Below are 18,839 nucleotides of genomic sequence, written 5' to 3'. Positions count from 1 at the left end.
ATTAATAAGCCACGACCTCAGAGACTGCAGTTTCCAGATGACATACATACACCTCATTTAAATTATGAAATTGTTACTCATATGTGCTACCTTATTTGCCATAACCAACATGGAGCTTGCATATAGATTGAAAGATACTTCCCTAGTTTGTGTCTTAAAGGCAGGGGAAATACACACTGCAAAACAGAAGTATAGGAGGCCCTTAAAACAGGGTTCAAGGCTAGTCAACAACACTGAAAAATAAAACACAGCATCTGCCCCCATATTGCTGGAGAAATCTGATTGTCATAACAATTACTGTGGTTTGCATTTTCGTAGTCATTCTGTCTTCTTCAAATCAAAGCACAACGAAAAGCAGTAGCACATCTACCAAGAGATACGGATTTGAACGTGGCATCCACCACACCGCTCTGTTGGTGCAAAGGTGCAATTCAGGAGTCTTCAATCCTAAGCTTTGCTCCCACCAGCAGCAGTGTTCTGCTCCAGCTGTGGGGCTCGGAAGGGCTGGCCCATCTGCGGGCAGGCTCAGCCCCATCCCGACTGAGCGACGAGTTCAACACTGCCAAGCACCGAGTTCGGAGAGACATCATTAGCAACTTTTCTCTGAAAATGTATCGTCGGTTCCAGACTGCGGACCCCTCGCTGGTTTCCGTGGCTCGGTGCCTTTCACCGGCGGGGCGGTTGTGGCCGCTGGGCTGCGGCCGCCAGGGCTCCAGCTCCCGGAGCGAGCCCAGGGGAAGCCGCGGCGGCAGGAGAGCGCCCAGAACAGGGACACGGCGCCCTGCCCCAAGGAGGCGCGGGTGCCACCGCAGCCGCCCGGAGCCGGAGGAGACCCGGGCGGTCCCCGCGGCCGCTCACGGCGTGACCTTGGGCCCGGCCCGGGCCGCCCCGCCGGGACCCGCAGCCCGCCCGCCCGGCCGCGGAGCGCGCACGGCCGGAGCGCGGGCAGCGCTCGCTGCGCGCCGCCCGCCGCGGCCGCACTCACATGTGTGGGTTCCGCTGGAAGGCGTTGCGGATGTCCTTCACCACCCGCTGCACCAGCACCGCCACCTCCTCCGCCGACTCGGCCATGTTCCCGCAGGCGGCGCGGCGGGAGCGCTTCCGGGGCAGCGCGCACGGCCGGGCGCGGGGCGGGGCCGGTGCGCCCGGTGCTCGGGCGTGGTTTTATTTTGGGTCGTGTGGGGGACGAGGCATCTTAATTCATATTACAGAAAAGTAGGGTTTGTGTCTTTGTATGAGTATTTATATCCCTTCTTGCATGAAGGAAGTGAGCTGCATCGTGGTACAGTTGTTTCCAGGCATGCCATGGGATCACTCCTTTTTTCCAAGAGGGTTGATAAGGCTTACAGCTCTATCCTTATTGCCTCCCCTTCTAAATAATAGCATTGCCGCTCAGAAGTTTCCCTTGTACAGAGATTTTTTTAAAAGCGAAAAGAAAACAGGTGCTGAAGAGTTTGTATTTTCCATGCAGTATTGGTTTTGCTGAGCATAAGCATTAATATCATATGCAATAGTGTATTTCTATTGCTTATATGTGTACAGGGTGTGATTTCGTAATTTGTTGTTTTATACTGTGAATCAGTGTTTTTCAACGCCATTTTTAGTGTGTGGCTCTTCCTAAAAGGCTCGAGACAGACAAGCCACTGTCTCTGGAGCTCCCAGTGCTAGTTACATCCTGAGTTAATGCAGTCCTTTTTGCTGTGTCGGGGATCGTGCTGGGCTGCGCAGCTTTGAGAGATAAGGGTTGTGTGTACAGCTTCTCTTGACTGCCAGCAGACATGGGAGCGCTTCTCTTCAAGGCGGAATGTGAAGAGGTGACTGTAATTCTGGACTGTAACTTATGTATTTGCTTGTCATAAGAAATTGTGTATAATGTATTTACAAAGCATTAACCGTGCATAGTTGATATGTCTCTAATTTGAAAGCTTGCAAGGTCATCATCATCTGCTTCATCATTGTCTTCCCCCCCACCTTCCCCCCAAGAGGCCTAGTAGACCCTTCTGGGTCTATATTCTCCTTAAAAAATAAAATAAAATAAAATGGCAGATGGGACATTTTATGGGGCCTTCTTAATAGCCAATATATTAAGTGGAAAAAGTTAGACTAAATAATGTTGGCTTCAGGGAATTTGTCTGTGCTGTTCCAGGTTTTCATTCACTTTGTAGAATGTATAGACACTGTTTTTGTAATTGTAGTGTCTAAAATTGTTGAAACAAACTGATACATTCTGGATGTCAAATAGGCAAAAATACAAATATGAGGAAAAGTGTTGCAACACTTAGTGACTATTAGGATATATTTTTAGCTGAAAAATACAAACTAGTTTTTTCAAAATAGCTTAGATTACTGTGTTCAGCATAACCCTGAATTTTTAATTTTTGCAGTTTTACCTTGTGGGAAGGGACTAAGTTGGTTTTATGTGATGGACAGTATACCTTTTCTGACTCACTGCCTGCTCACTTTGTCCTGTGCAATTTCTTCAGTCTGGGAATACAGTGACTGAAAAGGTTCTAGCTGTGAGGTTGGTTTGAGTTGGGTTTTTGTTGTTGGAATTCTTTTAAGAGTTTTTGGTGAATTATACCTAAATTAAACAACTTTCAGATGTCATTAATCATGACAAAAATACTCTGTGGATTAAAAGTTGAATTCTTGTGTTTGTGATGGATTGGGGTTTTGGTGGTTTTTTCGTTTTAGTATTGGGTACAAGCAAAAGTCAACCATAACAAATGCAAAGTTCTTAAAGTACTGAAAATTGATACAAAACTATTAATGTACTTAAAAGTTGCAAAAGTAGTTATTTGGAATTGTGCAATCAACTGACAATATACTGTCTATGACTTCATGCATACCTTTTGAAGAGGAATGAATATGAAATTGCTATTCTTATTTAAATGTCGTAATAAATTATAATTATTTTAATTGTACATTTTAGCAATTATATATGTTATCAAAGCTTTTAAGGTGGGCATTGGTGTTAATATTGCACATGATACTTTATAGTAGCTTCTGGGTGTGATTATTGAATTGTCAGCCAAGAATGCTTACTTGCTGTAATTTTGGGGAAATGATAATAATTTATTTCAGAAAATACTCTTTTGTTACATTTCACATAGGGTATAAACTGTAGAAAATAGACTGTAATTAAATAGTCAGGAATTATCTTTCTGTTACATGCAGAAATTTCCCTGAGTAATCCATTTCTATGTCATCTGAGGCAGTCTCAAAAGTACTGGAAACTATTTGCTTAAGGAATTTTTCTCTCATAGGTACAGAATAATATGTCTTTCTAACTACCTAAAGTGATATAACAAACTCCTAGTGCATTAAAATTGCCTTAATAAATGCCTAAAAGGTTAAAATGTCGCAATTTAGATCCAGTTCACCAAGTGTGAAATGTAGTCGTAAATTTGTTCATGGCCACCTTCAGAAAATGGGTAATAAGGCTTGTTTCTGTGCCCCCCAACCATGTTACTTTGTTAAAGCTTTATAGACAAGTCCAACTGAGTTTAATGCAATTGATTTCAGTGCTATATTTTTTGTGAAAATGTCTCACAGCTGGTACTAGTTGTCCCTCTATTGTGAGAGTGAAAACAATTGCATGGGGAAATGGGCACATCACATTAGTTATTTCCCATGGCCTAATATTTTTCTAAGCAGATCATGTTACATGGCCAACAAGCGTGAAAGTGTATCATCACTATCCTTGCTTTTCTATTTATTACAAAGATTGTTTGAAATTTTGACAGTCATGGTACAAATGCAGGAGTCGCAGCACATTTTTTCCTATCATGAAAAGCATAAGTCTTCAGATTTTTCAGTGATGGTTCTTTAACATCAGAGAATGTGGTGGGTGTGTGTATGGTTGTATACCTAGTTGTGCCTGGGTTTGCTTCTTGGGTTAGCAGACAGAAAGATTGCTGCTGTTAGCGACAGTGCACCCATGGTGACTGAGCTAACAGTCTTTTGGTTCAGGCCATGCTGACAAACAGGCCAGGCTGAAATCAGTCCTGATGTGCAAACCCAGCCGGCTTGTGGGAAGTCACATCTTACTGGGGACTAGCGCCTGAGCCAGAACTGCAGTACCTTGTCTGGTCTGGAACTGGGTGGAAAGAAGCATTGCTAACTTTTATACCTGCACACACACCAAAGGGGTGTTTGGCTGCAAGGCTGTCACTTCTCACCTACAAGTGTCTACAGCCACCAGAGCCCACTGAGCTCTTCTGCACTGAGATCTCTCAGGCAGGGATGTTTCTCAGGATTACCTCACAAGAGTGACAGATTGCCTTACCCAGCATTTGATGTCTACAATGGGGGATGATACAAAAAGGTCTAAAACTGTATTGTAGGCAAGCCAGTTATTTGTCATGCAGTAAATAGTAGGTGGTATGACTGCTGTTCAGTCATTGTTGAATATGATATTTGGTTAAACACACCTTATTGACTCAGAGTTATGGAATCATTGTGGATGGAAAAGATGTTCAAAATCACTGAGTCTAACCTCTGACCAAACACCACCGTGTCCAATAAACCATAGCATAAGTGCCATGTCCTGGAGGGTTCAAGGAATTACTCCTCCAGGAGTAGTGACTCCATCACCTATTTGGGCAGCCCATTCCAATGTCTCAGTGTTACTCCAGTGAAGAAATTCTTCCTGGTATCCAACCTGACCCCCCCTCGGGTGTAGTTTTAAGGCTATTTCTTCTCATCCTGTTGCCTGGAAAAAGAGAACAACCCCCACCTAGCTACAACATCCTTTTAGGCAGCTGTACGGAGAAATAAGGTGTCCCCTTAAGTCTCCTTTTCTCCAGCCTAAACACTCCCAGCTCCCTCAGCTGCTCCTCACAGAAATCATGCTCCACACCCTTCCCCAGCTCCATTGCCCTTCTCTGGATACACTCCAAAAGAAAGTCTCCAAGAACTCCACAATGTCCTTCCTGAACTGAGGGGCTGAGAACTGGGCTCAGGAATAGAGGTGTGGCCTCCCTAGGACAGGGAGAGCTGGCTCCTCTGTGCATTTGTCCTGCAACCCTGTTACAGAAGTCTTCAGACGTGGTCAGGTGCTTCTGGCTTTGCTCCAAGGAAGCTCCAAGGTTCATGTGAAAAATTCATTGTATATTGTTATTGCATCAAAATGTAATATTCTAATGTAATGGTTTTACTGCAGTAAATTATATTTTATGGTAAAGGTTGGTTACCAGTGTAGGGAGTGTGGTGTGGCTTTGTTCATTATATGGTCAATGAGCATCAGTGGGCTTCGTGGAAACAGCATCACTGACAGACAGTGCAAACATGGTCCTCCAATGCATGAAAGATATAAGGAATGGAAGCACGCCTCACTCTAAAATGTGCTGAATATTTTTAGATAAAACATTTCTGAGAAACACTCCATATGCTTTACACTTTGAGTATAATGGACATAATTTGTGGATATAATTTTTCTGTGTTTCTTCAAATTCTTTTCTTATTTAGAAAAAAAAAATGCAGTTGAGATGCCAAGAAGAAATAATTTAACACATACTGAATTCCTCATTCTCTTGAAAGGAAAATATTTTAAATTAATAAAAAATCTACTTTTTTAAAGAAATAATGTTTAATATTGTGAACATTCCCAACACGTTAACTGATATAAAATTTTTTCTTAGAAACCAACTCTATATTTCCATAAGACCTGCATGACTGAGAGAAGTTCCAGCAATACTTTTGTATGTATAATATTGAATGGTTTGAGTACACCTACAGAGCCTGAAGACTGAGATAGGCTTTAAGCAGCAATTGTTGGTCATATGCACTCAATGAGCAAATCATGCATTACCAATTATTGTGTGTGACACCTATCTTTTCCTCCTGTTGAAAAAGTAATTTATTTTTCTGTTATTTAAATTTTCTGAAAGGAAAAAAACCTAGCTTTAATGATAAATGCACACTGCTAGTCCAATGTTAGCTAGGATTATATTGAGATTTCTTTACAACTTCCATATCAGCAAAATCATGTTAAAATTCGTTCCCGTTAAAAATGCAGTTTCAGCAGGATTTTCCTTAAAATCATCCAGGAGTGATTAAGAGAAATAATGTTTTTAAATATTTCATTTTCATTCATGTTGTAAGTAAGTACAGAATGATTCTATTTGGAAATGACCATATTTTGTGTCCTGTTTAGGATAATTTCAATGTATCTGCTTACTCCTAAATGCCACCTTATATTACTTCTGAGAATGCTTTCTCATTTTCCAGATTTGGAGCAGTGTATAAAGCCCTGGACACCAGCACAGGACAACAGGTAAAGTGTCCATACCCGCGGCAGTTTCTCCCTAAGCTCTGCTGTCTGGCAACAGGGCAGTTTGGCACAGCTCGCTGTGTCATGGCACGAGCGCTCGCTCCGTGTTCCTTGAGGTCTCGTGCAGGGAGCGACTTCTCAAGTTAATGGTTGCCAATGTCTCTTTAGGTGGCCATCAAGATAATGTCTCTTCAGGAGAAGATGTCTGAGGAGCTGGCTGTCAATGAAATCCTGGTGATGAGGGACAGCAGGAATCCCAATATTGTCAGCTACTTAGACAGGTTGGGGTATTCTCACGTCTATGTAGCTTTAGACATCTGCATGTGCACAGGAGGAGTTTGCAGCTGGCGTTCAGTAATCTCTTCTGGCATGTGTAGCTTGGAGAGCAGTTGCAAAAGCCTGGGTCAGGCCCTGGGGTGCCTGAGCTGTGCCCATTCCTCTCTCTCCATGCCGTGGTTTCCTTCTTTCAGCTACCTGGTGGATGCGGAGCTCTGGCTGGTGATGGAGTTCATGGACGGCGGCACGTTGTTCGATGTGCTCAGGGCAGTGTACCTGGAGGAAGGAGAGATAGGCGCCGTCTGTCGGGAGGTGAGGCGTCCCGCTTGTGCTTCCCCTGGCCTGCCCAGGATGGTTCTTGTCAGCTGGTGGTTAAGGAGAGCAGAGATTTCTTGGCCCCGGCTTTCTTTTGGCGCTGCTCTCACGACACAGAGCAGAAGAAAGAGCATTAATCTGAAGGGAACTGCCTGCTGGAGTCCCCGCATGCCTTAGGCTCTGTTCTTGCACTCTTCCATGCTGTCCGTCCTCTGGCGCTCGTGCACACTCACTTGTTTCATTTCCTGGTTTGCTCCTCTCAGCTTTGCCTCTGAATGTTTGTCTGGAGCCTGTCCGTCTGTCCGACATTCCTTGATGTTCTAAGCCCGCATGCGGGTGGCTGAATTTCAAGCCGAGGGCGAAGGGGATGTCCTCAGCTTCAAAGCACGGCATTGCAGCCCAGATGGCGAGGGATTCTGAAACAGGTCTAATGTGCTGCTTCCTCCTCTGCTGCCACAGGGCTTCCAATGTAATCGTTGCCATGCTGCTTGCCAGCCAAAGGTCACGTGCTTGGTACCAATGGCAGGATGGACTCGTGTGAGCTCAGATGCCTTCGCTTTGAAATATGCAAAGCACTTCTAAGAGTGTTGAAGCAGCAAGCTCTTGCTCTTGACAGCGCCGTGCTAGTGCTCCCTCCTTCACAATTCCCTGAGAAAGCTGTCAACCTCTTGGAGCCCTTTCCTTTCTTCTGGGATCAAATCAGATGCTGAATGTTAACTTTCCTTCCCTCCTTTCTCTCTCAGTGCCTGCAAGGACTGCATTTCCTTCATTCCCGCCAAGTCATCCACAGGGACATCAAGAGCGGCAACGTTCTCGTGGGCATGGACGGATCTGTCAAGCTGGGTGGGTATCGCCCCTGCTCAGGGGCAGCGTTCCCCGCGTGTGCTGTGGGGCTGCTTTTTGGTGACTGCCACTTCCCCAGAAGCGCTGCTCAGCCAGCGCGTGAATCGTGAGGGTGTTTCTGAAATGGCCAATGCCCTATTTCCCTGGCTCCAGCCACGGGGAAGGCAAGCTCAGCTGCCTTTTCAGCTAGACTGGGCATGGCCTTGGCAGGCTTGGAGTGGGCCATCCTTTAGGCCGGTTTGGCAGCGGTGGCTGGCTTTGACAGGCTTTGTTTTTCTCCTCAGCTGACTTTGGCCTCTGCGCTCAGCTCAGCCCTGAGCGCAGCAAGCGCAGCTCCAGAGTGGGCACTCCCAGCTGGATGGCCCCGGAAGTGGTGAGAGGAGAAGCCTACGGCCCCAAAGTGGACATCTGGTCCCTGGGGATCATGGGGCTGGAAATGGTGGAAGGGGAAGCTCCTTACGAGAGGATGGCCCGTGTCAGGGTAAAGTGCAGCTTAGAAAGGGGGCTCTGTGTGGAGAGAGCTGTTGTGGCTAGGAAAGGAGCAGCTAGAGTGTCCTCTTCCATCCATGTGTTGTAGGTTTTTGAACTGATAGAAATGAACGGGCCCCCGAAACTGCAGAACCCCAGGCACCACTCGGCTCTCCTGCGTGACTTTCTGCGCTGCTGCCTGCAGGCAGACGAGGACAGGCGCTGGTCTGCCCAGGAACTCCTGCAGGTGAGAAAAAGCAAAGGGGCAAAAAGCCCTGCCAGCTGAGGACACCTGCATCCAGGGATCAAGAGGAGTGTGGGCTGCGTGGGTGAGGCAGCTTCCAGGAGAGGAAGGCCCATGGGGAATGTGCTGCCCTCGGTCCTCTTGGTGTGTCTTTTGGGCAGCCAAGGAGTCCTGCTTGGGCCCGTGAGGATGTGCTCGTGGAAAGTAACGGGGGTTCCCTTCTTTTTGGTTTTTCTTCCGGGCAGCACCCGTTTGTGACCTCAGGCGAGCCAGCCTCCAGCCTGGCTGCTCTGGTCACCTCAGCCAAGCAAGTGCTGGAAGACTGGAGAGGAGACGCTTGCGCCTGAGGAGGCCCTTGTGCCGTGCCAGCTCCGAGCAGGGGCAAGGGGATGTGTTGTGTTTGGGCAGAGATTCAGCCATCCCCTGACTTTTTAATAAGGGCCTGTGCTGTAGATAGGGAATGTAATGGTTTTGGAATTTTCTTAGTTAAGCTGGGTTCAATTTAAACCGTTGTTGGTTTTTTTTTTTTCCTGAAAAGATTAACTTTTAAAAATTTAGGAAATTGAGGGAGTGACTTCAAAGGACTATAGAATCTAGATAGCTTAGATAGTAGAGGATAGTTTAGCTTAGAATGTGTTAATTTAGGTAAGTTCTGAGCTATCTTTTAAGTAGAAAAGAATGAATTGTCATAATCAGAATTAAGCTGTGAGAGGAACAGCTGTGATGCAGCAGAAGTGCACTGTGCAGGCGCTACAAGCTGTCAGCCTGATCAGGCCAGCTGCATGGCAGAATGATAAAGATGCAGAAGTAGTGAGGGGACACTTTGTTTCAGCCAGAGTGGCAATAAAACTCTGACATAGGCAGAGCGTTGGAAGACTCCCTTCCTTGCCATGCTCTAGCTAAGCTGGACAGTCCCTTGCAGAGGCCCAGAGATCACACTGAGGTAAGCAGCTTTGCTTACCGCAAGTGGGGAAAGCAAGTGCAGGAAAACTGGCGTGCAGACGCCTGCGCCTGAGGAGGCCCTCGTGCCCTGCCAGCTCAGGGGAGGGAAATGGGGATGGATCGTGCATAGGCAGAGCTTCAGCCATCCCCTGAGTTTTATGAGGAGCTCTGCTGTAGATAGGAAATGTAATGTTTTGAGGTTTTCTGAGCTTAGCTGTCTTTAGTTAGGACTAGAGACCATAGAAAGCTTCATTCATGAGGCATTGTTTAGAAAAGAGTAGAGTAGTGTTGATGTAGGGAAGCTCAGAATTATCCCTTAAGGAGAAATGAATGAATTGTCATCAGAAGAATTGAGCTATCCAAGAAGAATGTGGGATTGAGCAGATCTGGAGCAGGCATGTCCCACGAGTTGTCTGCCTGAACTGGCCACCTGGAGGACAGATTGAGGAAGATGAAGATGGTGAAGTAACCAGGAGATGCTCTGTTCCAGCTCTTGCTTTCAGCACGACTGGCAATAAAACCTCTAAACCCCCCAGAGCCCTGGAGTGTTCCCTTGCGTGTCACGCTGTGCCTAAGCTGGTCAGTGCCTTCCAAGCTGTGCGCTGCGGACGGGCTCTCCCGTTCACGGCTTTGCGCTGCTTCCGAGCGCCCCAAGGCTCTCCCCCTTGCCAGAGTGGCCCTGGCCTGCCCCACACACCTTCCCCGACAGCTGCCCCACACTGCCCCACCTGCCTGGCAGAGATGTTTCCCCCCGTGCCATTGTGTCCCTCCGTGCCAGCTGCCCCTCACGCTGGGTCAGGATGAGAGACCTGGCCTGGCTGTCCCCCGTTTCCTGGCGGTCACTTGGTGCTGAGGAGTAAAGGAGGGTCGAAAGGGCACGTCTTCCTTACACTTCCCTCTCTTGAACCTCTGGGGCACCAAAGCGCCCTGCTCAAGGGGGCCTGAGGGCCTGCACTGGGCTTTCCATGCTACCGTGTCATTCCTCCTTCTCTAAAGCCCTACAATTCGCTGGTTGATGTGAGCGGACTTGGAAATGGGGAAAATGAGATGCTTTCCAATGGAGGCAATCCTTCTGGGTAACTACTGCAGTGTTTCAGCAAGAGAATTTGAAGATAGTGCTGGGCCTTGCATCAATTGCATTGATATTGAAACGCCACGCTCAGCTTCTGAAGTGTGAGGAGCCCAGGGTAAAGCTCCTTGAAAGACTGGACTGTGCTGTCCACCAGCAGAGGACTTGTGGGTGCTGAGTCACCAGGAAAGCAAGTCTGGGATCCTTGTTCTACAGGTGAACCGAGTTGATTTCCTGAGGAGTTGCGTGCACTTTTCCGCCGTCTCACGCACTAATTTCTTTCTGCTTTCAAGCTGGCTCCTGGGTCTAGCTGAAGATTTTAACAGAGAGGGGAATGACTACAACTCATTTTCATTGGGATGTGGCTGTGCAAGTGTCCGCCACGAAACTTACAGGGAGCATGGAGCCTGGGCAAACATCTGTGAGACTGCGGCTTTGGCCTGTTCCAAAGGGCCCTTCCTTGGGCTCGACATCTGCAGGGCGTTGCAGAGCAGTGGGCTGCAGGCTGCTGCCAGAGCTCCAACACAACTGTGGCAGCCCAGGAACCACTGCAAAGCTCCTGTGGTTGTTCTGAGGCTTTCAGTGGCCAGAGAAAGAGCAAGCAGGACAAGAGGAGCTTTGTGTCAAGAGCTAAGGCAGCATCTCCCTGCCACAAAAGGGAGGCCGTGCAGCAAACGGAGTGGGAGCAAAAATCAGCATGCACCACTGTGCTCAAGAAGCATCTGCACGCTGCAATACTCCTGGAAATTTATTTTCTTTGCTTCTTTTTCCCCCTACATGTCATGGAAGAAGTTGGCTTTTCAGAACCAACTAAGATGCCAGGGAGAAGAAGCACACTTGCTTTCTGTTCTCGCGTGCAGGCTGGGCCGCCGTGTCTTCTGAGTTGCCCTGGGACGCCTTGAGCTCTGGCTTATGGACTGGAAGGACACGTTCTGCTGCTTCACGACTGAGCAGAACTTCCCAGGCTTTTCTTTTGCGTCAGCTGTACAGAAGGTTCGGTTGCTGGGCACAACAAACCCAGAGCAGCTGCTATTGTGAGGTCAAGGGAGCGATGCCATGTCACAGTGCCGCGTCACAGCACAGCGATGTCCCGGTGAGCCCGAGGCCTGGTTGTCCAGAGCAGCTTTTCCGCTCGCTCCCTGCAGGAGGATCCTTGCGACCAAGGAGTTCTCAGCAGACGGCCTGCACCCCGAGAGGAGTCTTGCTTTACCCCTTGGGTGGCATTCAGTGTGCGAAGCAGCAGAGCACGGCCAAGATGTTCGGGCAGGTCTGTGCCGCGGTTTGCACCATCTTTACCGTTGCTTATTCTGGATACTACCTGACCCACCTGACTCGTAAGTAAAGGTTTATCCTGGGGCTGGCGTCCCCTGGCTTTTGCTTCGCTCTGCTCTATACGCCGCGGTAGTGACCGAGTTGATCAGGGAACAAAACTGCCGTTAGGATGCACCAGTTTGGTAAATCTCCTGCCAGCAGCATCAGCTAAGAAGGGGGTATCTGTACTGGGTGGTAGGTGCAGAGCGTTTGCAATGTAATTTGCAGCCTGCGGCGCTTGCCTTCCCTCCCCGGGACAGCGCGTGGCAGTGGAGTGTGTCATTTCCTCAGCTTGCTGCTTCAACCAAGACAACCTGGAAATTGTAGACTCTGAGGGGAGATGCTCAGAAGTACTTCTCAAAACCCTGTGGCTCTCTCCAGGAGTGAAGGAAAGCACCTTTTGCTCCAAATGCTGCCATTTAGAGGCCTTGGCTGTGTGCCTTGACCCTTTCTAGGCTGCGCCAAGGTAGCCATTCCCCTGGTGATGCAGCACAAACTCCAGTCCAGTTAGGGTTTGCTGCTGAAGGCAGGAGCTGTTCTGGGGCCGCTGCAGCGGAGAGCTGCCACAGCAAAGGGGTCCTTTATGGAAGCTTTGCTGTTGTATTGTCTTCCAGCAATTGATGGGAATGGCTTGTGCATGCAATTAAAAAACGATCTATAAAATACTGGGAAGAGAAGAGGAAAAACTGCTTGAGCTGTTGCATTTCCTTGGCCGTGTTTCTGTTTCTTTCCTGGCAAAAGAGGCCCAAATGTAGACAGCGCCTACTCTAGTGTCCTTGTTTGTTCTCTTGCTTGCTGTGGGAAAGGGCTGTTGCTCCTGGAGGCATGTTGGGAAAGGGAAATGCTCTCCGTTGGGAATGACTTGTGCTGTGGGAGCCCCCAGCAAAAGGCACTTTTCTAAGGGCCTCTGGTTCCTTTTCCCTTGCTCCCTGCAGGTCACCTCACACGTGGATGGAGAAAAGCCTGTGCTTTGGTGAGTGGCAAAGGAACCCCTGATGTTGCTGGCGTGTAAGAACTGTGCAGCAAGCTGTGAGCTTGGCCTGTTGCAGTAGAGTGTAGAGTGCCAGCGTGGGAGGCTGAAGGAAAGGCCAGCTGCCTGGTGGCAGCAGCAGTAGCAAAGGGAGCACTGGCTCCTTCCTTATTTTCCCATCAAGAGCCTTTCAGGAGGTGAAAAGCAAATGTGACAGCTCCAAGGTGTCTTGCTGCTTCCAGCCAGCATGGAAGATCAAATGCACAGCAAGAGGCAGTAGCACCTCATTCAGCCATCTTCCGAGGGCTTTCATGACTCAGAATGCCACTTGTATCCAAGTCTATGATTTGCCCTTATTCTGGGTGCTTTCCCAGCGCAGTAGAAAGCAGCTGCTGCAAGGGTTGGCTGTTCCCAGTCTCTCTCACTTCTGTCTGTCTGCAGGGCTCAGCCGCAGGGTCAGCGCCTCGTCTGGCTGGCACTCTTACTGAGGGAGAGGCTGAAGAGGAGCAAAACAGCAGCAAGCCTCCAGCTGCTGTCCCTCCACAGGCTGAACTTGCAGAGCCAGTAAGTGGCATCTGAGGCTGGCACTGCCTTGGGTGCAGGGCCAAGCTTCAAGCCAGGCCTTCAACCCCAGCCCTTGTTGCTTGCGGCTGAAGATGCTGGGGGCTGTGTGCCTGCCATGACCTAGTGCTGCTTCAGCCAAGCCAGGGAGCGCTGGCCAATGGGTCCTGAACTTTGACACTTGAGCATCACTTTGCTGGGATGCTGAGAGGACTCGAGAATGCCTCTTGGCATCAGACAAGAGGCAGCATTCAATTATTCCCAGCGTAGAAATGAGCCCCTTGTGCCCCCTGGCGATGCGGGCTGCCTGTGCCCAGCGGACAGAGCGGTCCAAAGACTCAGCTGACAGCCTTGCAGGATATTTGGGAAACACTGGCCTCTGGAAGGGACAAGCCACACTCCATGGACTACTTAGGTTCAGGCATAATGTAGACTGTGCTTCACTTGCACATGGTCAGAGCAGGGTTTGGTGAGGAGAATCCTAGAGGGCTCTGCATTGTATAGGGCAGGTGGGGCTCAGCAGGGCTGGAATGCATCCCCGAAGGGCCGCCCCCTAATGCCTGAAATACAGAGGGGAAATGAGTGAAAGGGATCAGAGAAGGGACACGCTCTGGGCTTCTGCTCAGACAGTTGCATGCCAACTCCAGGGTGATTTCATCGCCCAGGAAAACACAGGAGGAGGAAGAACCGCAACAAGGCTCTGGAGCCCTGCTCTGATCTCTGTGCGGATCTTTGCAAGCCCATCAATGGCTAGTTCCACTCGTTGTGCAGAAAGGCCAGCACGATGGAGCATGGAAGTGGCCATGAGGGGCTGTATCGAAGTAGCCTGAGTGGTTTTCCCATTGCCTTTGGGAAGGGGACGTCCAAAAGCCCCCAGCTGAGGAGGCCTGGCGGTGGCCGACAGCATCTTCCGAAGGCCTTGCTTTTGCTGTGTGCTCTCCGGGGCGTCTGTGCCAGCCGCCCTTCTGACGGGCAATCCTTTCTGGTCCCAGCTCAAGACAGGCTCTGCCATTCAACGTGCCGCTGGACCGGCATCGCCTGCAGCAGCCGGCTGTCCCCCAGCTGCCGGCACTTCATCCAGCAGCCCAGCCCAGCAGCCCGAGATGAGAGAGGAGCAGGGCCTGAAGACACTGAGTACGTCTGCCGTGTTTCTTGTCTGCCAGAGCAGTGCGTTGTCTGCGTGTCTCGGTGCAGGCTGCGCCACAAGTTCCTCCTCGGTCTCAGAGGCGCTGAGGCCTCTCTGCAGAAGCTGTTGTTGTGCTTTGAGGCAGCGAGGGAGCGCTCGGGGTGTTCCTGCTGCCTCTGGGGGCAGCTGGGCCTGGCTTGGCTCTGCCTGGGCTGCCTTTCGTGGCACGTCGCGAGTGACTGGGCCCCAGGGAGCTCTCAAGCTCCTGACAGTGGGCATGCATTTTGGATTGTGCGGGCAGCAAGGCCTCCGGTTGAAAGGGATCTCCTGGCACTGCTTTTATCTTTCTCAGGGAGCATTGTGAGTCTGGGCGAGCCAATGAAGAAATACAGGGCATTTGAAGAACTTGGACGAGGGTAAGTGTGACGTCTGCTCCGTAGAACAAACCATGGGCCGGGTCTTCAGCTTGTGCAATATCCAGCGTGAAGTCAGGCCAGCTCCAAACGCGGTCAGCCTCGGGCTTTGCCTCCTGCCACCTCTCAGGACGGCTCAGTCAGAGCAGTCAGGAAGCATCAGCAAAGACAACTTGATGCAAGCGACGCCTTGCTTGCAGCAGTGAGGAGCAGGACCTGGAAGATCTCCTGGCCCTGTGTCTGTATGGCCTCCAAGGGCACCTTGCCACTCAAGAGCTGCCTGAGGACAGTTCTTAAAGGCAGTGTTTTCCAAGTTAGTCTTCTCCAGATGTAAACCCACTTGCACACCTGTGCGCAAAGCCACAGAGAGATGGAGCCCCCCTTCCACTGGAATGGAACCAAGTGGGCGTGTGCCTTGGAGATTTGCAGGGGTCCTTGGTCTCCATGTGGGAGCTCCGTGTTCCCTGTCCGGCATGGCAGAGGGCTGGTGGGCTGCCGTGCTGCCGGCTGAAGAGACGCCGCAGCCAGGCGTTTTCTAAGGAGTCCAGGCAGCCTAGGGAGATCTCCTGCCTAGGCTTGCTTTCACTGCCAGGGCTATAAAGGGCTTTTTCTGCTGCCCTTTTCTTTCTAGGGGCTTTGGAGCTGTTTATAAAGCCCTCGACACCAGCACAGGACAACAGGTAAAGTGTCCATACCCGCGGCAGTTTCTCCCTAAGCTCTGCTGTCTGGCAACAGGGCAGTTTGGCACAGCTCGCTGTGTCATGGCACGAGCGCTCGCTCCGTGTTCCTTGAGGTCTCGTGCAGGGAGCGACTTCTCAAGTTAATGGTTGCCAATGTCTCTTTAGGTGGCCATCAAGATAATGTCTCTTCAGGAGAAGATGTCTGAGGAGCTGGCTGTCAATGAAATCCTGGTGATGAGGGACAGCAGGAATCCCAATATTGTCAGCTACTTAGACAGGTTGGGGTATTCTCACGTCTATGTAGCTTTAGACATCTGCATGTGCACGGGAGGAGTTTGCAGCTGGCGTTCAGTAATCTCTTCTGGCATGTGTAGCTTGGAGAGCAGTTGCAAAAGCCTGGGTCAGGCCCTCGGGTGCCTGAGCTGTGCCCATTCCTCTCTCTCCATGCCGTGGTTTCCTTCTTTCAGCTACCTGGTGGATGCGGAGCTCTGGCTGGTGATGGAGTTCATGGACGGCGGCACGTTGTTCGATGTGCTCAGGGCAGTGTACCTGGAGGAAGGAGAGATAGGCGCCGTCTGTCGGGAGGTGAGGCGTCCCGCTTGTGCTTCCCCTGGCCTGCCCAGGATGGTTCTTGTCAGCTGGTGGTTAAGGAGAGCAGAGATTTCTTGGCCCCGGCTTTCTTTTGGCGCTGCTCTCACGACACAGAGCAGAAGAAAGAGCATTAATCTGAAGGGAACTGCCTGCTGGAGTCCCCGCATGCCTTAGGCTCTGTTCTTGCACTCTTCCATGCTGTCCGTCCTCTGGCGCTCGTGCACACTCACTTGTTTCATTTCCTGGTTTGCTCCTCTCAGCTTTGCCTCTGAATGTTTGTCTGGAGCCTGTCCATCTGTCCGACATTCCTTGATGTTCTAAGCCCGCATGCGGGTGGCTGAATTTCAAGCCGAGGGCGAAGGGGATGTCCTCAGCTTCAAAGCACGGCATTGCAGCCCAGATGGCGAGGGATTCTGAAACAGGTCTAATGTGCTGCTTCCTCCTCTGCTGCCACAGGGCTTCCAATGTAATCGTTGCCATGCTGCTTGCCAGCCAAAGGTCACGTGCTTGGTACCAATGGCAGGATGGACTCGTGTGAGCTCAGATGCCTTCGCTTTGAAATATGCAAAGCACTTCTAAGAGTGTTGAAGCAGCAAGCTCTTGCTCTTGACAGCGCCGTGCTAGTGCTCCCTCCTTCACAATTCCCTGAGAAAGCTGTCAACCTCTTGGAGCCCTTTCCTTTCTTCTGGGATCAAATCAGATGCTGAATGTTAACTTTCCTTCCCTCCTTTCTCTCTCAGTGCCTGCAAGGACTGCATTTCCTTCATTCCCGCCAAGTCATCCACAGGGACATCAAGAGCGGCAACGTTCTCGTGGGCATGGACGGATCTGTCAAGCTGGGTGGGTATCGCCCCTGCTCAGGGGCAGCGTTCCCCGCATGTGCTGTGGGGCTGCTTTTTGGTGACTGCCACTTCCCCAGAAGCGCTGCTCAGCCAGCGCGTGAATCGTGAGGGTGTTTCTGAAATGGCCAATGCCCTATTTCCCTGGCTCCAGCCACGGGGAAGGCAAGCTCAGCTGCCTTTTCAGCTAGACTGGGCATGGCCTTGGCAGGCTTGGAGTGGGCCATCCTTTAGGCCGGTTTGGCAGCGGTGGCTGGCTTTGACAGGCTTTGTTTTTCTCCTCAGCTGACTTTGGCCTCTGCGCTCAGCTCAGCCCTGAGCGCAGCAAGCGCAGCTCCAGAGTGGGCACTCCCAGCTGGATGGCCCCGGAAGTGGTGAGAGGAGAAGCCTACAGCCCCAAAGTGGACATCTGGTCCCTGGGGATCATGGGGCTGGAAATGGTGGAAGGGGAAGCTCCTTACGAGAGGATGGCCCGTGTCAGGGTAAGGTGCAGCTTAGAAAGGGGGCTCTGTGTGGAGAGAGCTGTTGTGGCTAGGAAAGGAGCAGCTAGAGTGTCCTCTTCCATCCACGTGTTGTAGGTTTTTGAACTGATAGAAATGAACGGGCCCCCGAAACTGCAGAACCCCAGGCACCACTCGGCTCTCCTGCGTGACTTTCTGCGCTGCTGCCTGCAGGCAGACGAGGACAGGCGCTGGTCTGCCCAGGAACTCCTGCAGGTGAGAAAAAGCAAAGGGGCAAAAAGCCCTGCCAGCTGAGGACACCTGCATCCAGGGATCAAGAGGAGTGTGGGCTGCGTGGGTGAGGCAGCTTCCAGGAGAGGAAGGCCCATGGGGAATGTGCTGCCCTCGGTCCTCTTGGTGTGTCTTTTGGGCAGCCAAGGAGTCCTGCTTGGGCCCGTGAGGATGTGCTCATGGAAAGTAACAGGGGTTCCCTTCTTTTTGGTTTTTCTTCCGGGCAGCACCCGTTTGTGACCTCAGGCGAGCCAGCCTCCAGCCTGGCTGCTCTGGTCACCTCAGCCAAGCAAGTGCTGGAAGACTGGAGAGGAGACGCTTGCGCCTGAGGAGGCCCTTGTGCCGTGCCAGCTCCGAGCAGGGGCAAGGGGATGTGTTGTGTTTGGGCAGAGATTCAGCCATCCCCTGACTTTTTAATAAGGGCCTGTGCTGTAGATAGGGAATGTAATGGTTTTGGAATTTTCTTAGTTAAGCTGGGTTCAATTTAAACCGTTGTTGGTTTTTTTTTTTTCCTGAAAAGATTAACTTTTAAAAATTTAGGAAATTGAGGGAGTGACTTCAAAGGACTATAGAATCTAGATAGCTTAGATAGTAGAGGATAGTTTAGCTTAGAATGTGTTAATTTAGGTAAGTTCTGAGCTATCTTTTAAGTAGAAAAGAATGAATTGTCATAATCAGAATTAAGCTGTGAGAGGAACAGCTGTGATGCAGCAGAAGTGCACTGTGCAGGCGCTACAAGCTGTCAGCCTGATCAGGCCAGCTGCATGGCAGAATGATAAAGATGCAGAAGTAGTGAGGGGACACTTTGTTTCAGCCAGAGTGGCAATAATACTCTGACAGAGGCAGAGCGTTGGAAGACTCCCTTCCTTGCCATGCTCTAGCTAAGCTGGACAGTCCCTTGCAGAGGCCCAGAGATCACACTGAGGTAAGCAGCTTTGCTTACCGCAAGTGGGGAAAGCAAGTGCAGGAAAACTGGCGTGCAGACGCCTGCGCCTGAGGAGGCCCTCGTGCCCTGCCAGCTCAGGGGAGGGAAATGGGGATGGATCGTGCATAGGCAGAGCTTCAGCCATCCCCTGAGTTTTATGAGGAGCTCTGCTGTAGATAGGAAATGTAATGTTTTGAGGTTTTCTGAGCTTAGCTGTCTTTAGTTAGGACTAGAGACCATAGAAAGCTTCATTCATGAGGC

The 18,839-nt window shown here is 50.4% G+C and overlaps 2 protein-coding genes across 3 annotated transcripts in view; one reads left to right on the top strand and one right to left on the bottom strand.

Moving 5' to 3' along the window:
- Window positions 1-1,123, bottom strand: part of PTAR1 (protein prenyltransferase alpha subunit repeat containing 1) — a 35,318-nt gene extending 34,195 nt beyond the window's left edge. Inside the window, exon 1 of one of the 2 annotated variants that reach the window (XM_021549790.3) lies at window positions 986-1,123. In XM_021549790.3, the coding sequence (XP_021405465.1) occupies window positions 986-1,071 (86 nt within the window). In that variant the 5' untranslated portion in view covers window positions 1,072-1,123. The remainder of the gene's footprint in view (window positions 1-985) is intronic. The other variant, XM_021549789.3, reaches the window with a different exon arrangement.
- LOC144248352 (serine/threonine-protein kinase PAK 3-like) lies at window positions 1,070-17,982 on the top strand. The gene is made up of 16 exons (XM_077790440.1): window positions 1,070-1,139; window positions 1,926-1,990; window positions 6,443-6,555; window positions 6,745-6,862; window positions 8,016-8,189; window positions 8,286-8,355; window positions 11,577-11,765; window positions 14,336-14,407; window positions 14,752-14,815; window positions 15,444-15,492; window positions 15,658-15,770; window positions 15,960-16,077; window positions 16,824-16,923; window positions 17,208-17,404; window positions 17,501-17,638; window positions 17,881-17,982. Exons 1-16 carry the CDS (start codon window positions 1,070-1,072, stop codon window positions 17,980-17,982), a joined length of 1,752 nt encoding a protein of 583 aa, XP_077646566.1.
- Window positions 17,983-18,839: the final 857 nt, after the last annotated feature.

This window comes from Lonchura striata, chromosome Z (genome assembly GCF_046129695.1).
Source record: "Lonchura striata isolate bLonStr1 chromosome Z, bLonStr1.mat, whole genome shotgun sequence".
Taxonomy (NCBI): Eukaryota; Metazoa; Chordata; class Aves; order Passeriformes; family Estrildidae; genus Lonchura; species Lonchura striata.
This window is presented reverse-complemented; position numbering and strand designations above follow the sequence as displayed.